General features: G+C 41.1%; 1 protein-coding gene, 1 long non-coding RNA gene and 3 other non-coding genes across 5 annotated transcripts; 4 read left to right on the forward strand and 1 right to left on the reverse strand.

Annotated features, from left to right (window-relative positions):
* Positions 1–116: 116 nt before the first annotated feature.
* Positions 117–188, forward strand: TRNAM-CAU (transfer RNA methionine (anticodon CAU)). The gene has a single exon. It is a non-coding gene; the product is annotated as a tRNA-Met (tRNA).
* A 1,175-nt stretch (positions 189–1,363) lies between these two features.
* Positions 1,364–1,435, forward strand: TRNAQ-CUG (transfer RNA glutamine (anticodon CUG)). The gene has a single exon. It is a non-coding gene; the product is annotated as a tRNA-Gln (tRNA).
* Positions 1,436–2,066: 631 nt separating this feature from the next.
* TRNAQ-UUG (transfer RNA glutamine (anticodon UUG)) lies at positions 2,067–2,138 on the forward strand. The gene has a single exon. It is a non-coding gene; the product is annotated as a tRNA-Gln (tRNA).
* Positions 2,139–3,548: 1,410 nt separating this feature from the next.
* NARF (nuclear prelamin A recognition factor) lies at positions 3,549–24,361 on the reverse strand. The gene is made up of 12 exons (XM_069798932.1): positions 24,167–24,361; positions 23,381–23,469; positions 22,664–22,744; positions 21,485–21,628; positions 19,855–19,987; positions 18,452–18,586; positions 13,323–13,441; positions 12,304–12,433; positions 11,447–11,519; positions 8,646–8,783; positions 7,882–8,039; positions 3,549–7,286 (listed from the first exon to the last, which is right to left on the reverse strand). The coding sequence occupies exons 2-12, from the start codon at positions 23,405–23,407 to the stop codon at positions 7,045–7,047; spliced, it is 1,380 nt and encodes a 459-aa protein (XP_069655033.1). The 5' UTR covers positions 23,408–23,469; positions 24,167–24,361; the 3' UTR covers positions 3,549–7,044.
* On the forward strand, positions 24,079–24,874 carry LOC138688140 (uncharacterized). The gene is made up of 2 exons (XR_011327194.1): positions 24,079–24,178; positions 24,298–24,874. It is a non-coding gene; the product is annotated as an uncharacterized lncRNA (long non-coding RNA).
* Positions 24,875–25,394: the final 520 nt, after the last annotated feature.

Genomic DNA, 25,394 nt, shown 5'->3' on the forward strand with positions numbered 1-25,394 from the left:
CCTCTGGGCGGGAGGGCGCGGCGGCACTGCGAGAAGGACCGGCGCCGTGCCCGCGGGGAGGAGGCGGGGCGGGCAGCTCCTTCTAAGGCCGGGCGGGGAGGGGTGTGAGTGGCAAGAGCAGAGTGGCGCAGCGGAAGCGTGCTGGGCCCATAACCCAGAGGTCGATGGATCGAAACCATCCTCTGCTAGCCCTTGTTTTCCACGGCTCATTGGCGGGCCCGGGGCGCAGCCACCGACGTCTCTGTCTTCGCTGTTTCTTTATGGGTGTGGTCTTGGTTGGTGTTGCGAGTACGGTTATTTTTCCTAAACCATCTTGACAACATGTAGTGTAGTGGGTGCAGGTAAAGGAAGTACAGAATACACCGCGGTGTGATGCCTACAACCTTTTCTTCTAGTACGATTTGAGGATTTCATAGAATAGTTTGGATTGGAATGGACTGTTAAAGGTCATCTAGTCCCAACCCCCTTCAGTGACGGAAGGGACATCTTCAACTAGATTAGGTTGCTCAGAGCCCCGTCCAACCTGACCTTGAATGTTTCCAGGGATGGAGCATCTACCACCTCTCTGGGCAACCTGTGCCGGTGTCTCAGCACCCCCGGTGTAACAAATTTCTTCCTTATATCTAGTCTCAATCTACCCTCTTTTAGTGTTAAACCATAACCCCTTGACCTATCGCTACAGACCCTACCAAAAAGTCTGTCCCCTTTCAGTATCAAAAGGCCACAAGAAGGTCTCCCTGGCGCCTTCTCTTCTCCAGGCTGAAAAACCCCAAGTCTTGCAGCCTTTCCTCATAGGAGGGGTGCTCCATGGCCTCCTCTGGACCCACTCCAACAGGTCCTTTAATTATGCATAAAAAGCTCGTTGCATATGTTTGTAGTTTTTCTGTGTCTCACCTGTTTAAACGAAACGTTCTATTACCTATACACTGGTCAGTTAATACCAAGAGAGGAAACAATCTGGCAAACTAAAACAATAGTTGTGACAATGGTCCCTACTTCTTCTCAAATATAGCAAGCAAATACTGAGCCCAAAATGCATGAAGGGAAAACGAGTATACAAATGTGAAGTAAAAGTCAGTGCATTCAGTATTGAAAGTCTATATTCAAGCTTTAAATTGCATGATCTGAGAAATGGCTTACTGATTTTGTTTAATACTAAGGTGCTTCTAAATGTGCATTATTTTCAGTGCTGTAAAATGGTGTGATAAATGAACAGTGGAGTTCTTACATAGAATTAATACCTGCAGAATACATGTAAAAGAAGCAGAGCGGATTTGGTGCTTATGAACTTGCAAAAAGAATACTTTTGTCTTTTCCCTTTAAGGTTCCCTCAATAGGAGCGGTTTGGGGGGTCTGTTTAAGCGGTTCCATGGTGTAATGGTTAGCACTCTGGACTCTGAATCCAGCGATCCGAGTTCAAATCTCGGTGGAACCTGAGAGTTTTGCCCACAGGCAGATTTCTTTACTCATCATTGTCATGGAGAATGACTTGAAGGGAAACTTGGCGTTTTTCATGGGCTTTTGGAATGCCATAAACTACTGACATGCTGTGCTTCCTGAAAAGCACGTTGGAAGAAAAATAAGCAACACAATTTTCATGGCTAATTTTTTCCATATTTATTATTTATTGCGGCTAGGTTGGTACATTCTTACACGAATTATCTGAAAAATTTCAGACATGCTATAGTATACTGAAACGTAGGTAATTCTTTTTATTTCTACGCTGTGAACAACCTGTGTGGAAACACAATTCTAAATTATGCATTAGAAAAGCACGAGGCAGTGTGCTGGACTCCAGTGCACATGTGGGGATTCAGTTTATGTATCTGAAAGATGTTCTCCTGCTGTTTTGTGTTTGCTTTTTGACGTTGCATCTTTGCGATCATTATACCACGAAGACAATGGGTATTGCAGAAAGGCAGAATTAATACGAATATTTTGGGTTGCATTAAATTCCTGGCCAGTCATTCAAGATGCAGAGGGGAAAGGCCAGCGGGAACTTTTACAGCGGGATTTGTTTTCTATAGATTTATTCTCCGGCCTCGCGGAGGCGAGTGCCACCACCCGGTTCTATGGTGTAATGGTTAGCACTCTGGACTTTGAATCCAGCGATCCGAGTTCAAATCTCGGTAGAACCTGCGGCACGGCCTTCGCTTTTTCCTCCCCCCTCGTGGACCGGCTTCCACAGCGCCGGTGCCGCCGCTCGGGGCAAGGCCTGAGGCACAGAGGAGCTAAAGGCACGTTAGTTTTGCACGGACAGCATATATCATGAGCCCTCATGGCGCACAGAGGGAAAAACAAACTGCCAGGTCGATGCACAGCGCAGCAGGCTACAGACCAAAATGGGGGTAAAACCCGAGGAGCTGAATACCAAAGGTTTTTCCTTGACCTGAACTGTATCGCGCTATTCCTGATTTTCTTAAATTGAATGAATGGCTATACATTTGACAAAAAGATCAAAACAGACTTTCAATAGTTATTACTACAATTTAACTGGGTCTTTCATTATATTTTTACCGGTTTATATGTATTTTAAGTCTTTTTTGAGGAAAAAAAAAGTCATCACTGAGGAAAATCTGGTCTTCAGTAGACAAACGTGCACAATTTGGACATTATTTTTCAGGTGCACCCAACTATTCACTTGGAAGATAAGGACAGAAATGCAACGATTTCAGAGTGGGTATAATCTCACAGACTGAACTCTGCACAATTTAAATGGGTTTTATCTCTGCTTTGCTGACACAAACCCTCATTATTTAGTTTTCATTTCAAGAGTAGCTAAGGACATCTTAACATCTTGGCTCCCCTTCTCAAAACCTGTCCTTACCAGTCCTTTGTTTACACAGCAACAGGAATATCTCTGTTCTGTGCCAAAATGAAGATCAGCTCCTCCTCTTTTTCCTCTGAGCAGGTAACTGCTCCTTACTGTCCCTTGAAAAAAATGCAGACCACCTTCAGGTGTAGTTACTATTTTGTGAAAGTTAGGGCCCTAACTGTTGGAGGGAATTTATGGAAACATTTGCTAAATTCGGTAAAGAAATTTTTGCCCAACCTATTGATTAAAAAATATTTCCCTCTTCTCTGTTGGGGCTAATTTTCATCCTTTTCCCCAACCGTGTTTGTAGGTATCAGGCTGTACACAAACAAGTATCTTAACTGTTCCTTGTGCATCAGTGTTTTAAATAACTGTAAACTTCAGTGTAACTAGTCAACCCCCAGAGATTGGCTTCATCCAGCAACATCACTCTTCCCAGCTCAGAGAGCTTTAAAGCCACCAGATGCTTGTCAGCCTTGCAACAATTCAATATATTATTTTACAATTCTAGAGAGCAAATTACCATTTCCTACTGTTATTCCGCAACTTTCTCCTTCCATTTATCAGTTTGAAGTGTAGCTGTAATCCAGAATACTCACAAATAGCTGATAAGGTATTACTGTTACAGACAGTAAGTATTTGTGCTAAATTCACCACCCAAGAACATACGTTTAAGTACACTTTGTTTTAAGAGTTAAGCTCTTATATAGAATGAGACAGAATCAGTAGGCAATTCAGTATCAAGATTTATTTAGGACAATTCATGGTCATGCTCCATTTGAATACAAAGCACCAAAATTTAGGTAACTGAACATTATCCAAATATAATCCAGTTGAGACTGCTGCATACAGATATATCCATTATTCTAAGAGATAGCATAGCCCATGTCTGTCCATGTTCATTAACTATAGTGGACAAACACAAGATGCTGTGGCCAAGGCAAACTTACTGGAGAAGGCATAGCAGAAGTACTTCACAATGTGTATCCCGTACTGTAGCAGTCTCAGAATAAAGTACTAGAACCCAAGGTATCAAGCACTTGATATGCTCAAGTCAGTAATACCCCAAGACAATTTCCAAATTAATTTAGCGTTTCCAGTTACTTTCCTGCAATCCCTCCAATTTATTTCTTAAAAATCATCTAGAGACAAGATTGTCTCAGCACAACATTCAACTGAGAAGTAAAGCACTATGGCTGTGACCACACTAGGAACTTTTCCCATTGCTGAAAAGGCAGTAGCAATGAAAATTATTAGTTGCCAAAATCGTATCAGGGAACTAAATAATGCTGTAGTTTCAGAAAGCGTGGCTAGAAACACGTATTGTCAATAATGACAGACTTCCCAACTGTAGATTTAAAAGCCAGAATCAAATCTTAGGCAAGTATTTCACTATATATGAAGTTGCAACATGGTTTTCTGATATATGTTAAAATTTCAGTGAAAGAAGGTGGAGGGGAAAAGACTTACTACAGTTAAGGGAAAAAACTTTTTTTTCTTTTAAACTGGCACTTCAAAGAAAAGAGCTTTAAAATCAGTTTTGCTCCAAAAGTCTTATAAAACAAAAGCTGACAAAAAAAAGACAAGTATCAGTCACTGTAAGTCACTACTTATACATACATTCCACCTAGCCACTAAAAGCTGCCCAAGTTAGATGCCTGCCTTGTCTTTCAAAAGAATACTGTGGCAGACAAATAATCTACTAGATATTTACATTGCTACTATCTCAATAGGTTAAAACACTTGAGCAGATGGAAGAAATGGTAGATTCAACTGAAATAGTTTATTTTATGCACTGAGCCACCAGTTTCCCTTGTGGTAGAAGCACAGCACAGTATACTATAGACGGATTTATTTCACCTACTGGCCCATTCCTAGGGTCTCCCACCAGCATAGGAGTGAAACTCTTCAGTGCAACAGGCAAGCATAATGGCAAAAGAGAACATGTACAGCAGTGCCACCTAATCAAGACGAGGATGTTTCAAGTTGTACAAACAGTTCAAGGGTATGTTTTCAGAATAGCAAGGCAGCTCTTGTGTAGTTTAGAGAAGATTTTATCAGAAAAGCAAACAACTTTTTTCATACCATTTCATCCAGTATACGCACATAAAAAAAGTAAGCATACTATACAAAGAACTGAAGCAATATAATTTAAACATGCCATCAAGCTATAAACCATATATACATAGAAACATATGCCTATACAAACAGGACAAGACCACTTTATTACAAGATAATTCTGTTGAAGTTTTTGGAGGAAATCATGACAGATAAAGAAAATCAGACCAAAGCAGTTGGATGTTGCTTCTAGAAGTAATCTGTTCAGAAATTTCATGCAACACCACCATCTTTCTTTAGCAGACATTTATTACAGTTTCGGCTATACATAGGTCTTCCCATGATTTCTGGACTCCCATCCTGTACAGAGGTAGATTTCTGTAGATGTTCTGATATTGCACCACATAAGTATAATGTTTTTATTACAACAAGGAACAACTTACAAAGGCTAATTTATGGGTATAATCTTACTGTGTGCATGTAGGTAGCAGAGTAATCAAATTCATTTGCACTTGAAAGAAAACATCCCTCAAAGTGAAATGTTTTGTTATTTAGGTGGAGGTCCAATTGAAAGCTGCAATTCTATTAACAGCTTCACATTAAGAGAACTGTCTCTTGTCATTCGGGTAACATACTTAAGTCTGTCTCTCTCCTTTTGAGCCTCTGTTGTTTGGCCAATGCAAGAACTTGCATTGACTTCACTGATGCCTTTATGCCATCCACTGTGTTCAAGTTAAATGTGGATTTCAAATACACACAGGTTTTTGCAGTATTAGATCTTACTCATACAAGCAGTTGTAACATTAAGAAATTTACAAGAAGAGTCATTCAAACTGCCTGAAATGATTAAAAAAGCCTATCCACACTTTCAGACTGGAAAAAGAAAGCTGAAACTTTGCTAGCTTCAAACAGCCATTAATTGTGAACAAATTTGGTGCTGCTAGGAAAATCTGAAGAAGTCTAGCAGTAGTTTCTTTTTTTTTTTTTTTTGTCCATCACATTCTGGAATAACCCTCTGCAACATGAAGTTGCAAAAAAGCTTGCATGCAAATACCACTTTAAAATGTCTGTTAAATGAAACCTCTGCGGCATACTTAAAATAAGTGTACCAAAATTCATTATGCCAATGTACAGTAACTTTGATGAGCTCACAGGCATTGCTAAATACTTTCTTCAGAGGCACTCCATGAAGTTATTTTTACTAGAAGTCTGTCAACATGGAGATAAAGATCAATCTGGTATTCTGTGTACCGAAACATGAGAGAATAAAAGTGCTGTAAGTCTGGCTCAACAAATCTAGCAAAGTTGTAGTATGCATGTGCTCACGTGACAGTGCATATGCATGTTTCACCCTCATAAAGAAGCCAAAGCAAGCAGCACCATTCTTCCCAGCTGCAAGTTTCTAAGTAAACTTAGAAGGAAAGAAAAGTCCTCTTTTTGTACCAACCAACCTATTTGGAACTATTTCTAATGAAGGATTGCATTATAACCATTTAGGATTAGCTTCCCAAGTTCAGTTTATATGAAGTATCTTGTTCCTTACAAAATATTACATCAGTAAGGAATGGTGACTAGTTTGGAACTGAATAGTTTTTGTTAAAATATGGACAGAAGGCATACATAAATTCATTATACTTCTCCATATACGCACTTGTCCCTGTAAAGGTTTTTTTTGTTACAAAGGCAAGTAAATCCCAAGTTCCTTCACAACAACTGCAACAATGTTGAAATTCATGATGACTGTTTTCCTGTGATGAAAGGGATTGCATACCTAGGAGTACCAGTAAAATAATCTTGCCTTCTTGGGGGAGCCCATTTTGGGAAGTTAAGGGAAGCCTTCACTTCAGGGAGTAACTTCATCAGGAATTACACTCCCTGCCCCTGGCAGAAAGCGCTTATGTACCTTGCAAGATCATGTTTTTGAATAAAGAAATCCATTATACGCAGGAGATTACACACAGTAAAAGTTAAATGACAATGGCAGGAACCAGGGCTTGCGGAGACTTCTCTTTCTGTTTTTAAAAAGCAATGGTTCTTCACAAATAATAATCCACAATTAGGAAGCATCTCATTCATACACTCGGCTAGTGCATAGCATCTGCGATTGCATAGAATGTTTCCAGTGCTGAATCTGTAACTAACCTAAGCAAATCTTTTGCGAGTTTGATTTATTACCATTTGATATCCAAACTGCTTGCTGTTTGATTTACTGCACTGTATTTGGTGTGCAAAGTTTCCTGGACCTTCTTAGAGTCCATGCCTTCCAGCCAGTCCTGGTACATCTTTTGTACGTGCATGTTGGTTTCTGGAAGCCTAACAGGTATTGCAGCATACACTTCTTCCATCTGGTTAAGCAGTGCTTTATCTGGTTTTCCATCTTCAGTTTGTGCCTGACCTTTTCCATTTAGGCAGCCTTCGGAGAAAAGGGAAAAAAAAGAAAACAACAACAACAACAAAAAAGAGGTAAGAAAAAAGCCACAAGGGTGATGGAGATTTGGTATGAAGAGAAAGTTTGTTAACTTGGAATTCTTTTTTCATACTTGTCTAAAAAACTACCACCCATGCTGTTAGAATTTGTATTTACTTAAAGTGATTCCAGTATCAACATAATCTTAATGTAAATGAGGTTTCATATCAACAATCTTTCTCTGCCTTCTCCATGGTTTTATGATCTTAATTATGTTCTTTGTCTTTCTTGCCCTTGACAACCACCACTTCAGAGTATTTCCTCTGAGGTTTGAAATAATCATAAGAGCCATGCTGTCACTTATTTATAGGTCAGAAGACAGCAAATAACATTGTGGTTAATTTTAGAAAACCCAATCAATTTCTGAGCCAACCCTGCACATGTAATTGGTGTTCTAGCCCATTCATTAAATAGTAAGCATTTTAGATTATTAAGAAGAGAATTAAGAGGGAATGAAATTAAGTCTCTGCCTATAAGACAACTTTACTTTGAGATTTGAGATATATGTGTGGAACTACTGTGGATCCACAATTATTCTTACCTCCTGGGCAGGCAAGGACTTCTACAAAATGGTATAAAAACTTTCCTTTTTTCAACTTCAGAACCATGTTTTGGATATTTCTAAAGCCGTAAGCTGCTGCAAAACGTAGCACTGTCTCACCATCTTTTTCAAGGGTAACTTCTTGAAAGTCCTTGTTCCTGTAAAGATACACAGAGAACATTTTAAACCCCTGCATTACCAAAGGGATGATCCAACTGTGTCAGCTTGTATTCAGATGCTCTAAAGAGAACAGAACAAGTGAGATTAAGTTGAACTCTTCCAGTTTCTAAACTGAGTTAAGCAGAAGTTGGGTTGAATTTTCAGAACAGAATTATACTTAATTTTTAAGGGCGGGTAAGTTATTAAAAAAAATTAAAACTAGCAGGAGCTACTTCACAGAAACAAATTTACAGGTTTATATCAGGTAACTGCATATCAGTGAAAGAGCCAGGTCAGCAATAACTGCATTATGGTTTACTGTACCACCAACTAAACCAGGGGAGGTTTAGACTGGACATTAGGAATGACTTCTTTATCAAGAGGGCGGTCAAACACTGGAACAGGCTTCCTAGAGAGGTGGTCAATGCCCCAAGCCTGTCAATGTTTAAGAGGCATTTGGACAATGCCCTTAATAAATGCTTTAACTTTTGTTCAGCCTTGAAGTGGTCAGGCAGTTGGACTAGATGATCATTGTAGGTCCTTTCCAACTGAGAATATTCTAACTAGCCCATCCTACATAACAAGGATACAGAACTGTAACTTACTTTAATGCTTTGTAAGTGATTTCCTTGACATCCATGCCAAAAAGCTCCTTTGCAGCATGTTTAAAAATGTGTTCCAGGTAACCATCGGATCTCTTCCCATCATGCCTTACTACATCTCCCTCCTTTATTTCATCAAACCTTAGAAAACAACAAAAAGATAGATCAGCTCCAAAATTTAATTCCTTCACTTCAATGAAGTACTATGTTTTTCCCTTTCTCGTCTCCCCCACCAAAAAGTGTTTTATAGCAGTGAGTAACAACATAGTAACATTTTTATTTATTACAGCTTAAAAAAAATTTAACTATTCAGGACAGCAGTAAGATGATGGGGAAAAAAAAGAGTAAAAAATGTAAAAGGATGCAGGGCTTTCCATGTTCAGAAACCTCGAGCAACAGTAATTTATAAGAATGCACATTCAGCACAGCCTAAAGACTTGGTTAACAGCCATTTACTGCTCAGGAGACATTTTTGGGAAAAAAGAAGTAAGTCATTTTTAGCCTGTGAGAATATAAAAGTACTTCAAAAGTTACAAGCCTTTGCTCACAAACAATTCTCCTGCTCCAGGAGCTGTTTGTCACAGTCTGTAACACTTTGCCACTAAAATAACTGTGAATCAGTACGGTTGCAACCAGGCTAAACACTGTACCTTTAAGATAAGTGCTACACTATAGTTCAGGAAAGAAAATTAGTGAGATCATATCCAATGGGCATAGCATTCACCTGGAAGTTCACCTCTCCCTCAGTTAAAAACAGCACTAGTGAGCACAAGTGGCTGTAGTATAAAGTGTACTGGGATGCATGCTGGTGACCACCAAAGACTGCAGCTCTACAGGCTTATGCTCCTTTCTGACAAAGCAGAAATCGATAGGGGTGTGTGGTACTGCTAGTTTCAGAAAGAGAGATTCATCTTCAGATTAGCAAATGGACAGATTATGTCCTTTGCTCTTACATGTAAAAGCCTCTCTAGATATAGTCTAATTACCTTCTTCCAGAACATCCAGACGTGACCTTTCCTGGCCTATGCTGCTAGCTTTTGCCTGAGCAGCAGTCCAAGCACAGCATTCAACCACGAAACGAAAGTGAAAATTACCACAACAAACACCTTACTAACAAAAAATGCTGAAGTTTTAATAATAACAGAGAAATATTTTGATTACTAAAGAGCTGAAGTTTACAAATTTAATATCTCTGTCCCCTCTATGCCATGCCATTGCATCTACTTAAGAACTACTGCAACTTCTGGATTTTTTTTTTTTTAATAACCTTGCCTGATTTTGTTTCATGGTAGGTCTCCTAATTTTAGCCAATGCTATTTGTTAGCATTCTCTAGCTACAAAAGTAATTTGAGAACTCAAACATGAGTTACTTCGTTCATACTACTTTTTTAATACCAAGCACTTTACCACAAATTGCTGCTGTGCTGGGACTTGTTTTAAGAGGAGGAGGTCAAGTTATATAAATTTCTCACAAAATCTACTTTTAAGACCCAGAAGAGCAAAAATTTATGTCATCAAGTGTCACAGCTTGAACCAGTATTACTAGATTAGTCCTTTTAAAAATTATTTTCCAACATAAATTGATCCAATAAGCCAGGTATATTCTGAATAAGAGCTTGTTCTTTCATTGGACAGGCTGATTTAGAAATAAATGACCGTCTCTATGTGATTTATGTCTGCAAGAACTTTATTTATGTAATTCTCATTCTGTGTAGCAATCTCTGGTAGAAGTAATCGTAGGAGCTACACTACAAACACAGTTCTGAAAATGTTACCACTGAACCACTTAAATTTCTCCAGTCTAGACAAGGCCCAAGCAGGATATTAAGTGAAAGCAAAAAGGATTTTTACAAATTTCCAGAGCTTTCTATTTTGTGCAAGAAAGCATGTTTATTGCTCCACTACCACCACTTTGGAAAGATACCAAGTAACATCTGTCACACTTGAACAAAGATCAGTGAGCAGCGAGACCAGCCTTTGTAACTAAGCCTGAGAATTAAAACATGCATGCTGCTTTCTGAGCCAGTCATACAGTAAGTAAACAAAATCTCTTCAATGCTTTGTGTGATTTTCATCTAAAGCATGTTTAAATTTTATCCAATCTTGAAAAACTAACTGCCATCTTCAGTATATAAAAAAAAATTAATTACCATTTCCTGAAAGGGTGCTACTTCTATCAATTCTACATGAACACATTTGGGGAAGTGGAAATTTACTGTCAAGATGCTGCTCCGAATGAGAGGGAAGCACAGAACAGATGGTCAACCCCATGATTGCATCCCAGCATCTTTGTGTGAGGCCAGACAGTTGGAGGGGGGCAGATGAGACTGTTCAGCTTTAGACAAGCTCAAGCATAGGAGAGGTCTGAATGGGGTCAACACCCTGAGACAGTCACACTTACTAGCAAGTCGTGAACTTGATACAGTCAAGTCTAATATTACTGCATTAAAATATACGTAAGAAGCTACACAAATCTTCAAAAAATCTTAAATTTTAAAGGAGTCACTAGACAGGGTTCATTACATCAAATTACCTGCTTTGTATTTAGACAGTATATACTGTTTTATATTACCTGTTTCGTATTACTTTTATATATAACAATGAATATCTAAGACAACACTTTGGGGGTTTTGGGCCACTGTATAAAGGATGAGGCTTTAGTCTACTCAGGCTTTGATGTAGGCTTTTTTTCTTTAAAAAGAAAAAACATTCTCCTGAGAAGTTTTACATTTATGTTGAATATGCTCAAAGCTGTTGTCATTTGTCATCAAAATAAGGAAGCAATCCACAACAAAACTACTTACAAACTATCTACAGCTACTTCAGTCACATCTTTCATAGACACATTTTTCTGTTCCATTATTTGGACAATTTCACCTGTAGGAAAACATATGACATTTTACTTTCAACACAAAGCAAAATGCACATGCTGTGCCTCTGTTTAAGAGATCAACATCCCAACATCTATATGTGCTTACAGTCACATTCTCCAATTCTTACTAGAGTCAGTTGCCTCCAAGCAACTGAGAAGCCTGACACTTCCAGCTCTGAAGAAAAGGGCCTTCAGCTTGTTCCAAACTTTGCATAATGCTATTCGTAGCTTTTCTGTTAGGTTAAGTTTGGAAGATGTTTCTACATTGCAGGGGAAAAAGGAGGATATGTAGTTTGGACATTGAGCCTAAAGACATGAGCCACAGCAAAAAGCCACTGGTGCCATGCATAATACATGTTAGTGTAGCTTCGGCAGCATCCTTCTCTCTCCCGGATGCAGGGTTTGACTCCTTATCCACTTTGTACTTGACCTCTGCATTTGGAATGTTATGAATAATCCCAGTGGAGATTAAATAATGACAAGCAAAACAATGATTTTTAATATGGATTTGCATAACTTATCTTTCTCAAGAGGCTGACAAAACCAAATACCTAAATCTTGTTTTCAGATGAATACCAACTTAGAAGGAAATTATTTTTTGCTTTGCCTTCCCTATACAATACCTATATTACCAGTAGCACAAAACCACATAACTACTTTTAAAGCAGAAAAAAGCCAACCTTACAACTAAAGCAGACTTGAAAAAAAGGAAAGTCTGGCATAAAGGCTCTTCTAACAATAGTGATTCACTTATATCTTTATAAATAGTAAGTTTAAAGAAGATTTAACCTGATGTCAGAACACAATCAACTTCTTGCGAATTATACAAGGCAGTGTAGAAATCTTCCCGCAAGGCTTCCAGTTTTTTGTCATAACAAGGCGCCACAATTACATGGAAAATTTTATCAGGAGACAAGTTCTGTGGAACATAGAAGAGAGCACATGTGAACTCCATGAAGAGCAAAAGACAGCTTGAAGGATGACAATGACAAAAATAGCATCACAAACTCTATGCAGGTAATACTAGTAATCAATCCCTAGCAATTAAAGACTGCTGAACTCAGATGAAGTGATTTGCCAGAAGTCACAAAGCATCAGCAACAAACATCTGAAGTCAGTATTCTGGCTGAAACTTCTCCTTATTCCTTCAGACCACATTTTCTGCAGCTTTTGATTGCCTTCAAAAGTGAATGCAAGTCAGGACTTCAGAATTCTGTTTTCTAGCTGTCACTCACCCACCTTCATCCACAGCAAGTCTATCAATACTTCTCTATCTACATGGAGATACCAATACTTTCCTATATAATGTGGATGCACTTAAATTTAAGTATGATAACATAAAAAGAACACCAACTTTTTCAACATACAAAATTGAGAAGATAAAAAGGTTATTTTCTAGCATACAATGCTTTTATTGATCCCAGATAACAGGGCAATTTCTGTATTATTCTCGTCCACTCCTGTTTTGGCTGTGCTATAGAACTACACAGGCAGCATTTAACAAGAATCTCTTTATCCACCCTGGATTTAATTTTATCCATAAATATCTAAATCCATGTTGCACTGCAAGCATAAGGATTGCTGCCAGCTCACACTGCACCTCATGAAATGAGGTTCTTTGTACATTCTTCTTATCATGCGAACTTGTACAGCAGTAGAGCACCGTTTATTCTTCAAGTGAAGGGCAAACAATTCAGGAAGATGCTTTATCACTTTATAATACACTAAGATCTATATTTCAGTATTAAAGCCCACTAGCCCATCTTTTTAGAAGAGTATAATGGTAAAAATAAATCAGAATCACTTACCTGCTGCCTGGCAAAGTAGCCTTTCACCAGGGAGCCCATGATCTGCTGTGGAGACTTTGCAGTGCAAATGTGAGAGGTCACAAGATTGGTAAGTACCCTTTCAGCATACCGGATCCAACCTAGAATGGCAGAAAAGCACAGATAGTGAAGTGGCACATAAGCATGGCAAAGTGGCAGTGGTTATAGAACAGCTCTTAAAAATGAGGACAACTTTATAGTAGGTAGGACATTTCTGTGTCAGCTGGAAGCCCCACCTTGGGAACTGTAGGAAACTTCAAGGCTCAGTTAATAATGCCTTACAGTTGGCTATCAATAATTCACTGTGTCATTAGTTTTAGACCTACAAGTCACTGTGAACTTCATGACCTATTACACCCTATTTAATGCATAGATTTAACAAAGCAGAAAGAACAGGACCCCAGCTAACAAAGAGTAAGTTGACTTTCTAGACCTCAGCCCTTGGATCACCGGATACTACAACAAATGTACTCTGTTCAGCTGCTTAACTGTAACCTTCTGTTTCCTGAGATTTAATATCCATGCACCCAGCTTGCCTCCTCTAGAACAGAAGAGTCACATGAAAGCATTATCACAAGATGCACATGGATTAAGCCTGGAGAAAAATGGCTTCTTTTACTATTGTTAGAGTAGCCACACCTTCTTTAGAAGCACCCCCACACTCAACCACACACAGAGTAATCAACTGAAATCTCTCTGTATTCTACATTCTGTCTTAGTTACTCAAGAGTCCCCATCCCTTTCACCAGACTGCTTCAGCATTTCAGCTGTGACAGCTACGTATGTTCACACCACCCCCAATATCCAGAGCAGTTCTATTATTCCCCGTCTTCCGGAACAGGAACTGACAAGTGAGCAGATTAAGATATTTAGGGTGTGCAATTCTTTCTTAGGCACTGTAACTCTCACTGAAGACAACAGCCCAGAATCTTTCACAGCAAGGATTCAGAACTTTCTGCTTCACCTACATGAACTGAGAACCAGATACCTAAATTGTGCAGAAGCGTTAGGCCCAGCCTTCTAAGGAAGTGTGTTGCTTTTGGTGCTAAGAAATAGTGAAAAATATCATACTTCAGTCTTTTATCTTCAAACAGATTAGTGTTTACATAAAAAGGGAAAAATTGCTGTGAACTACATGCTGCCCAGGAAAGGTAAAACCTGTAGGTTAATTCTTAAGCTTGAAATGAACACATATGTATAAACATCCGGTAATGTTTAAGTCAGAACACTGCCACAAAGGCCAACAGCAGCACAAAACCAGAATCCAAGTAGTGTTCAGTTGGTTTGTCTCTCTATGGCAGAGAAGTGGTTTCCCAGTGCAGTAAAATTTTAGTGATGAAAATGAGAAAGTGTTAGGGAAACGTGAGGATCCTCCAGCTGTTTAAATATTCCCAATTCTTGTTAAAGTACAGACTTCAAGATTAACAGATGCTTGTCTCCATGGAAAATCTCAAAGACATATATCATCTTCAACAAACATTCATTTCTGTTGTAGAAAAAGCTAGGGGCTATAAATTTACATATCAGGACTGTGCTGAATTGCTAGACTCTGCAGAGGAAGTTTGCTTAATGTCCAACTTCAGCTGGGACTTTTAAGTCCAAGATACTACCTGCAACAAAGGACTTCATTTCTTGGTGCTTGGTACAAAGGCTGTATTAGCACATTCTGCATGATATGTATATCCTATTTCTTAAATGGCTTTAGTCTCAAGTGCTGTCAAAATAGCACATAAACTGCTTCAAACAAAATGAGGCTAGTTTTTAAAAACATTCTGCCTTGTACTTTAGTAGCATTTCTGGAAGGTCCTTCCTTTATACTGCAACTATGATTACCATTAATCACCACAGCACTCCTGCTATGAGGCAAGTTTTTAGAATTGGAATGTTTTAGATATTGTAGTCATAAACTATAAGGAAATTTCACTAAATCCCAAGAGACTTCTGGCAGGTATTGCCTAAAGCCATTTCTTAAATTGTTTCTTTCATTGCAGTAGATGGAACAAGTGTCTAGTAGTTCCAGCTCCACAATGACCATTAGTCACCATTTAATTATACAAGCAGCCTTGGTGAATGAGCAACACGAGGCATTTATCTGCACTTCACACACGCATGCAGTAGCTGTTTCTGCCTACTCATCAACAGGGCTGAATTCCAGAGCCACAGTTACAGGAAGCCTAAGGTACCCAGTTCTTATATCAATGTACCGCTGCACCCAAACAGACTTATACCCTTCATAAATTAATTCAGATTCTCGGCCATTTGTTGGCTTGCATTAGCATCAAAGAACAACAAGAAACCCCTACAAATCACTGTGTAAATTCTTGCAGATGTACTTCAGAACACACTATTTTTAGTGGTTTATCACAAGTAGATCACAAAGATGCATGCTATAAATATCTATGCATTGGTATAAAGTGCAGTAAAACTAAGAAAACTTTTGCTACTGTAAAGCCCCATTCCTGTAAAAGGAAATTAGTTTAGCTGACTGGGACAAAAGCATGTGAATCCTCAGTAGTTATGCTCTTCCTACTTATGCTGTAAGCCTGCCCCACTGACCTTTCTAAGAGTTCACAAAGGTTGGCAATGCATTAAAAATGCTGGCTGGTTCCCAGAGCCAGTGCTTCACGTTGCTTACCAGTTTGGCAAATTAAGGAAGAGAACTGATTACTTTTGAGATATTACATATACAATCAGTAGTTATACTGTTGTACTTTCAACAGGAAACACACACCAAAAAAATTAGCTTACTTTCTTTTCAGAGAGCAGCAGGTGGAGGTAAGAACAATTAAGACAGAGACAATAAAATGCCCTTTTATCAGATTCTGGGACTATATGGGCTATAGTCTTATGCTCATGGTAGATTTTACACCACAGACCACTCCTGCAGAGGGTGGTATTTCTGTGGAAAGTTACACCCGAAGATAAGTAAGAGTAAAGCAGTTATACTTGGGTTCACATTGACCTTATATCCACACAGCTATATAAAAACCATTTTGTGATAAAACACACCCAGTAAACATTTCTGGGACAAATTTATATAATCTGGTGGTAGAGAGAAGGAGAATGAGGAACAGAAAATGCACCCAGACAATTAAAGTCAGGAAACACAGGGAACAGCCTTATTTTAAAGATGACTGATCATGACTTTTTTCTGTAATTGCTGTCAACAGGAAGGAAACACCACGTGCTTTCAGACTGGATTTACAGTGATATTTCGGTTCAGTTTTCCAGAAATGGAAAGCACCCGTGCTTCTGCTAACATCTACACCACGGCAGATAGCTAGGACCATAACTAGCACTGAAAGCAGAAACAATCTTTTGTACAACAGACAAAGACAAGTGCTCCATTAACTATTTTAAAATATTTCCAATGAGAGCAGCAGATAATCTGAGCTCTGTCTCTAGATGAAGAAAATTAAAATTATCTCAGAAGAAGTTCTAAAAGAAATCCTCAGGTTTTGAATTTTAAATAAAACATGTATAACAAGACAAAGCTAAGTAATAGAGGGTTGTTTCAACTTAACAGGTTTTACACACACACAAAAAAGCAACATATAGTGTGTCTGTTTCTGAAGATAAGAGATAACACTAAGATAACAGTACCAGAAAAAAAAGAGACTTTTCCTCTTAATACATACATGTAGTGCCTAAAGCGTAACCCAGATACTTGTACTTTTGTTTGTTCTGTGTGTTCTGCAGTGGAAGTATAATTCAAATAGCAGTATTTAAATCAATGACAACAGCAGGTTCTGGGGATCACCAAATGCAACTCTATTGTCACTGTAACTTTTCTTTAAAGAATGCAATCCACTTCAGTTATTTCAAAGTCAGAAAGAAATATTTTTGTATTTTTATTAGCCTTTTGAAAAGCAACACCATGAACTTTAGGATGCAGTTGAGAGGAGGGTTAGGTGAAGGAGTTACTTTTACCTCCTTTTTGAAATGTCTTTTTTAGGAATGCTTTATCGTACTTAACACTGAAATGACGGTGTGCTAACAAATGGAAAAAGTAAACAATGACTGAATGTTCTACATCTTTTCAGTTGTGATAAGTGCAGGTTCTGTTCATAACAGAACAAGTTCTCAGGTGCAAAGTTCTCAGAAGTGAGACATGTAGTGAGTGAAGTCTGACATGTCAAGTGGGAATTATTTTGTAAGTGTTAAGACATTACCATCTCAGTCATTAAGAGTAATGTCACTTGCTACTTTCCTCTAGGTTTAAGCAGCAAGTTCAGAACTTTGCTTAAGATAACAGAGGTTGTAGTTTAATTAGCGAAGTTCCTGAAATATTCTTTTCAATACGGAAATGCCATGTTAAACTTGGTGGTCTGGACACACAAGCAGCAGCCACTAACTCAATTCCAGTTCTGATTAATTTCTCCTAAGGTCTTATATAAAGCATTAAAAACCTCAGTGCTTCTGTACCTGTTTCATTACCCAGGGATTCATATGCAATATATGCTTCTTTTCTAGAAGTGCTGGGAAATACAACTGACTAATAGAAAACACTAGCACAGGAAATCAGTAGTTCAGGTTCTATATATTATCAGAGGCTGTGGACTACAGCAAGGTTGGGTTTTCTGGTTTTTTGGGGCTTTTTTGTTTGTTTGGGGTTGGGGGGGGTGTTGGGGTTTGTGGTTTCTTTTTTTTTTTTTTTTTTTTTTTTTTTTTTGAAGAGCAGCAGACAACTGTAAGATGCAGATAGGGAATTTATTGCAGCCTTTGTACCTGACTGTGTAAGGCCCTACACTGAATTAGCACATACCTTATCCAGCACAATCGCACCTGTTCTTTGTCTGCATGGGTCACATTTATGGCTGTGGCACCTCACTTACATATGGGAAAGCTGATGATGCTTGTTGGAAACAAATTCTGCTCTCCCAACAGCCCATGAAAAACAGGCCCATCTAGCAACGCACTGAAATGCACAAAGGATGATCAGCGCTATTGGTAACAAGTACTGTGTGCAATATTTGGTATCTCTCAAAAGCAAAGCCAAAATGCTCTAAGTTATATAAGGCTCCCAAATGAAACCACCCTTTCCTCAGTTCCTTGGTAGTTCCAAGGAGACTAAGCTGAAGTGCAGGAAGGTTGGAGAAATCAGTTCTCACCAGGGCAAGCAGAGGCAAACATTGGTAAGGCATGCTCCTCCTGGTTCCTCCGTTGATACCGCTGCACAAATTCCCTCTGGCTCTCCAGGATACTGAAATCAGCAGCTATAGTGGTGTCAAATACATAATGCACCCCTATGAAAGAAAGCAGTAAGGAGAAGTGAATTACTAGAATGTTTTCCATCTCGCAGGCTTCTTTCCAAGTTCCAGGTCTACAGAAAATCTTGGAGGATCAATGGGTATATTCTTTCCCCTCTCCAAATTTCCACAAATAGTAGAGTTAAAAATAAAAGCCATACATTGAAAAGCTGTTTTCTATGTCATGAATTTAAAAGGACCACCAACTTGCTAATGCTGACTAGCAACACTTCAAATAGTTGTCTGCTTCCTTGTGAGAAGCTTGCCAGTCAGCATATATTTGCTTTTTGTTTAATTAAACAGGATTTCGTGACTCCTGGGCTGTATGCAGTGACTCTCGAGGAGGAGCATTCTTTTCAAGACATGCTGCGGTTGCATATCATTATCCACAAAAAAGCCCATCCAGCTAAGAGGCCTATCTTCTAGTGCTGAAGTTGCCTGCAAAGGTACATGAGCATTATCACCAACATAGCAGAGACCTTCTGTCTGCTTATTTGGCAACACACTCCCTACACGCCTACGTAATATTGAGCATGTCCCCACAGCAAGTGAGGCATAGATAATTAACACATTCTAAGAAAACTGGGGCCCACCAGCACTTAGCATTCCATTTAGAGGAAGAAAACATACTGCATATAGGGATGGATAAAAACTATGAAAAATGAATATATACATATGGGAGGAAACAGTTTATAGGCTTATTACTGTCCTTTTCCTTTCTCCCTCAAGTACATTAAAAAACGCCCAAACCTATAGGCAAAGTGTTTTTTCCTTTTTCAATAAAATTTTGTATATAAAGAGCAAAGGAAATACAGCTTTAACATAAAATAGGCAGATACAACAGTTCTTGCATATAATTTCAAATTAAAGAAAAAAATAGAACTGAGAATCTTCTAGAGGTATGTGTCAAAAGGACTGGAAGGCATTTAGGATAAGAATTCCCTCCTACCTCAAGTTACAAAATTAGGGCAAATCTTATTGAAGCTCATGACCAAATCCTCCTTGATTTCTTGGTAGTGAAGGTTTCGAAGACAGCTCTATAATGTTCTTCTATTCTGTAACCTTTACTATGAACAGGGTAATGCCTCCAATCCATTTCTGATACTGGTGCACTGTCATTAACATCACAGAGTGCATATTTCAAACTCTAAACTAGATTGTGCAACAGCACTTTATGACTGCATAACAAATAATTCTGCTGAGGAAGCAAAAATTTAAAATAATCTCCCCTTCCTGCTCCACCATCGTAACAAACCCAAACTTACCGAGACTTTTCAGGAAACCACAGAGTCTCTTGGCTGCATCATTCACAGAGAGATTGAATTTAGCAGCAAAATAAGGCAATGACTGAGGGCATATAGACACTGCCAACACTTTGTGTTTTGAGGTATCACATTTCTGGTAAACAAAACAAAAACAAAGGAAACAAGGTATGTAATTACAACAGGGTAAGGCTCCCTACTTTCCCTCCCTTTTCCACTCCTGGAGTTATTCCTCAGTGTCCTATGCTTCACTGGGCTATATCATTAAAAGTCCTATGAAACAACTATCAGGTTTCCCAAGGGCAGGACAAGATGTTCCTCTGATCCTGTCAGTGTTCATCTCTAATCATCGTAGATGTTTCTTTTATATAACTCAGGGAAATCCATCCCTCCTAGGAAAATTCTGTGGTTGGTCTCCTAATGGCATAAGGAAAGTTAAGAGGCATTCACCTATGACGTTCTAGCAATATGAAACATTCTAGCAAATATGAAAAAAAGCTGTGCTTAAACATTAATAAATAGATAAACTAATGTTTACAGGAGCATGGGCATTTGAAGTTACAAATCCAACCCAGCAAATTACAGATCTGATCCTTTGTTAAGGCTCCTGTGTCTCTATCACTGACTTTGTTGAGGGGAACTGGCAAGGTAGGACCCTCAACAAACCAGTGTTTGTAGGCACTGAAGAACCCTTTGAAAATACCTAAGATGGTGTGCAATTGTAAAGCTCTGATGATGGTGACATTTATTTGAAGATCAATCTTGTGTTTTAGTTGGGATGTTTTCCACACCAGTGGAACCCTTGGAAGACAAACCAGGACTATACCACAGACAAGTCTCACCCTAAAAAGGTTAGAGACCATAGTTTGTCCTTAGACACCCTAAATGCTGTATAATGACCCTTCAAGTAGAGCTCATGACTGCCTGGAAAGCATCTCTCTTGCTCACTGTCCTCTTCTGGGCCTCTGAAGTTCTGATCAAGGTACCTGGCTGCCTCCCTGTTGTAGACTTCAGGCTCTCTTAATAGGACCCATGTGACCCAAAAGATTTCCCCCCTCTTTTCTTCTCTTTTTCTCATGTACAACAACATCATACTGTACGGACTGTTAAACTAGTTCTAAGAGAAATGAATCACTAGGTAATGAATTCTCTTATTTATGACACTTATGTACAGATTAAGGAAAAGCATCAAATTCTGATAGCTTTTGCATATCAAGTAAGGACACAGAAGTCTGGAGCAGAACTAAAAATAATTAATTCACTAGCAAGATCTAAAGATCTGAGCACCATACATAGCTACTAGCTTTCAGAAAATCCCAGTCTCAGCAGAAAACAAGACAGCAATAGAACACTTTTATAATGAGGTAGTTATGTTTTCCAAAAATTTTACTTCTGCAGATGCAGTAACTTTCCTCTAGCATTTAGGTTAAGTGCTGTGATCTTGCATCTCTAGTTCAAAATTATTTTAAGAACGTTAATGTTCATCTTGCCTGAAGTTTTCACTTCCTCTTTGGAAAAAGTATATCCTGACAAATCTTCACATTATCTGCCTTGGGAAACCAAGCTGCTTCATCATTCTGTAATTGCCTCCTCCTCACAGAAAACAGTGTGTTATTGTTTTGCGTCACTTTACCTTATTAAGGTTAAGAATACGAAAGAGCTCCTTCTGATTCTGTTGGAAAACTCTGGCTCCTTCTTCTGATGTCATACAATTGTCACAAGCTAGGCAGTCGCTAAGGAGTATTTTAGCATTAGCCAATGTATGAAATTCATTTTTCTGAGAAGAAAACAGTAAACAAGTATTAAATAATGATTGAGCAATTTTCAAGACCTCTGCAATGACCTGACTGAAGAGCAAACATGCTGTCACTGTTTGGTTTAAAACAAGACAATCCATGACACTTGCATAACATCCAAGATTACTTAAAAGTAACCAAAATAATTTGTTCCATCCTTCTTTATGGCTCTGCTCCTACTATTACTGTGAAACTGCAAAACGTTTAAGCATAAACATAGACCTAACTTTGGTCCTCTAGTCTGTATTCTAGTAACTTGATTTGCATTGCACTTCAGAGCTGACAGTCCCCATCAACTTACCAAGCAACTGAGAAAACTTTCACTTGAATGGTTAAACCTATTTAGTAGCCAGATGCCTCTCTAACAGCAAGATGGCTTTGGCTTTTTATCATGAGGTAAAACATGTAGTCCTACAATTACATTGAACATACACTGTAAGATCAAGAGTTTCATACTCCTGGCTACAACACTGTTGGCAGCTCATCTGTGGGAAGAAGGAATACTTGGATAGAAGTGCAACATAACCAGACTACTTGCAAAAAAACCCCAAAACAAAACACCAAAACCTGAAAAACACAAACAAACAACAAAAATCCCTCAGTTAAGAACCCATTCCCAGGGAAAGTTATCTGTTGAAGAACAGGAGGTGATCTGTAAGTTTGTCTATTATAAAGAATAAGAAGACATTTTGTGCGCTTGTACTATCAAAACTCCTCTTTTCTCATTACACGCTCTGTCTCTGTTTTGAAGACTTCAGATTTTTGACACTCAAAAAGAAATTTTTTAGAACTCCTGTTTTGTGTTTGCATAGTAAGGGTTTTTTTATTTCACCTTTTTTAAAGATTCTCGACTCTCTTGTTATGACGTGTCTACAGGTGTTCATAATTGCTTATAACTGCTTGTTGATTAGTGTTTAGTACTTGAAAGTTCTCTACTTATAACCTCCTTTGGGGTACACAACAACAACAAAAGAACACAAATACGAGTATATTACAATTTTTAGAAAGAACATTACCTCTTCAAAACCATCATTTGAACTCAATGCATCAACAGATGTACTTTGCGTATCATCGTTTTTCTGTTTTTTACTGCATTCCTGAAAAAAAACCATAAAATACATGCTTTACACAAGATATGTTCACCGTTCAACAACATCTTTGCTGAACTGTTTGTATCATTAAAAACTAATCCAGCTCCTTTACGTTTTTTTCAGCAGCCTTAAATCTACATCTTTATAGGCAATGCCTCGTTTTCAAAGTGCATTTGCTCCAGTGAAAATAATTCCTCCGAGATTCACTTGCTTCGTTGGTTTTACAGTTCCGAGCGGTTTTTTTTTTTTCTTTAATCCCGAGGGGAAGATGAAACCGAGCACAGCAGAAGCTGTATGTGTACACGTCGCGACCGCGGCGCTACGTGACGGCCGCGAGCTGGGCGGACAGCCGCGTCCCGACGGTAACGCTGCCGCCCTCCGTGCGCTACCGCCGCCGGCCCGCAAACGAGGAAACGGGCGCGGGGGTGCGCTCCGGGTGCCGGGCAGGCCGGTGACCTTGGAGCCGGCAGCCGAACGCCGCTCCGCCTCACGGGGCAAGCCGGCAGGCCACCGCCTGGCCGGCGGCGGGGGGACGAGCTCCGCCGGCCGACAGCCCCCCCCCCCCCCGCCCCGAGGCGACGTCCCCCGGCCGAGGGGCGCGGGCAGGGCCCAGCTCGGCCGCGCCTCCGCCGCCGTGCTCACCTTTTTGGTGCAGTTCTCGCACTTCATTTGCGATCCCGCCGGCGCACCCCGGCCCCGGCGCGGCTGCCGAGCGGTCCTCGCCGCCGGGGCTGCAGGACAGGAGCAGAGCGGGGCAGGCAGGTGAACCCCCGCACGCAAGCTGCGGCCGCGGCCAGCCCGCCCTCCTGTCCCCTCCCCGCCGCCCTTTGTTGCCGTGCCCGCCTCCTGCCCCTCTTATCGCCCCCGCCGGGCGGTCCCCGCAGCCATGCCGCCCCGCCGCCGAGGCGGGCCGCCCGCCCGCCCGCAGCCAATACGGCCCCCGGGGCGGGGGCGGCCCCGCCGCGCCCCTCACGTGCTCCGCAATTTACTAGTCTGTAATTAACCGACAAACGCCGCCGTCTCTTCCCCGCGGGCCCCCGTCGCCCCAGCCCGTTACGCGGCGCGAGGAGGGCACCGAGCGCTCCCCGCCGCGGCCTTGGAAGAGACCCGGGGTGAAAACCGCTCGGCGACGGACACGGGGCCCCCGCGGGGAAGGGAAGGGAAGGGCCCCCCGGGGGCCGCGGAGGCTGCTCCGCGGCACGGCCCTCTTTCCGCGAGCAGAGCCGGGCTCCCCCACCCACAGCGCGGGCAGCTCTGCAGCCCCCCCCCCCTCCGCCGCCGAGACAGACGCGGCGGGAGAGCAGGGAAACGGGCAGGAGCTCCACGGGGGAAGAAAAGAAAAAAAAAAAAACAAACCCAAAACCAAAGCAAAGCCCCCCAAACCGACCCCAAAAGCGGGGCGGAAGGACGAAGAAGCGGGCGCCGTACCTCGCCGCCGCGGTGAGTTGCGTCCCCGGCAGGCGGAGGCGGGCAGCGCGGGCCGCCGGGCGAGCCGCCGAGGCTGGCCGCAGAGGCAGGCGGGGCAGCCGGCGCCTCACCCACCGCCTTGTCGCCGGCAGGTTCCCGGCTGGGCCCGCCGCCTCCCCGCCCCCCCGCGCGGCGGGGCTCATTGTGGACCTGAGCGTCGTCACGTAGCCGCCGCCGGCAGCGCGCCGCCGCGCGTCCCCGCCGCGGGGCGGGCACGGAGGGACCCCACGGCGCGCGCGCGCCCCGCGCGCCCCCGTCTCCCCCTCCGTCGCCGTTCCCTCCGGGCCGAGTAGGAAAACGGGGAGCGGGAGCATGTGACCCGCCAGGCACCTGCCCGCCGCGCAGCGCGCCCGGGAGCGGCGGGCGGCCCCGGGGCCCCGCCGGCCGGCCCGGCGAACACGCCCCCGGCCTCCCCCGGGCTGCCGGTGGTGATGCACGGCGGCCTCCGGGCTTTGCCTCGCCTCCAGGGACATCGAGTAATGCGATCGGGGGCAGCTGGGTGCAGCGTTTCCCAAAGGCTTCGGCTTCTTTGCAGATCGTTTAAAACGTACTCGGCAGTTCTGTCCTATAAAGACTTTTTTTTCCCCCGATTTTTGTTTTCTCTCGGTCCCTTTTAAATGGAATAACACTGTGGAAGTTACTAAATACAATGTCATTACCATTTTATTTAACCAATATGCTGTGATCTCCCATTTCTGTAACAAAATGCAAGTATCCGTGACCCTGTTCCCAGGCAGGTATCAAACACCCTCATGTATTGCATTATTAAACATAAATATCAGCCTTCCATAACCTCATCGGCCCCAAAGTATCAATTAAGATGTTTATGATTTATGTCAGAGTGGTTGTCTTCCTAAACCTCAGGTTGTAACATTTAAACAGAAAGGTTCAATCCACATTTTGCTCCTCTTTTAACCACCACATTTGAACAGACATATCAGCATACACCTACAGCTGTGCAGAGAATTTTTGCAAGTATAAAATGACATTTCAGAAATTAAACCACGGAACTTTCAACAAAGGTGCAATTTCCTGCCTAAACTGCAACTTTCTTTTATCAAGTGCACCGGGTAAATCCCCTCCTGTTACAAGTAAGGTCTAATGCTTTAATCCACAGGCAACATTTTTGTTAAGCACAAATGGCAATGCTGTACAAGAACCAGAGACAGTCATGGCTGCAGAAGCATGT

Source organism: Haliaeetus albicilla, chromosome 12 (assembly GCF_947461875.1).
Source record: "Haliaeetus albicilla chromosome 12, bHalAlb1.1, whole genome shotgun sequence".
Taxonomy (NCBI): Eukaryota; Metazoa; Chordata; class Aves; order Accipitriformes; family Accipitridae; genus Haliaeetus; species Haliaeetus albicilla.

Excerpts from the sequence above, each read along its gene's own strand:
- NARF (XM_069798932.1), bottom strand. The coding sequence starts at position 23,407 with ATGAAGTGCGAGAACTGCACCAAAAAG. Across the intron at positions 11,520-12,303 it reads TGATTGTGTTCTGACATCAG|GTGAAATTGTCCAAATAATG; the intron begins GTTAAATCTTCT and ends GTTTTCCTACAG. Across the intron at positions 7,287-7,881 it reads AGTCCTTGCCTGCCCAGGAG|GCTGCCTAAATGGAAAAGGT; the intron begins GTAAGAATAATT and ends TTTTCTCCGAAG.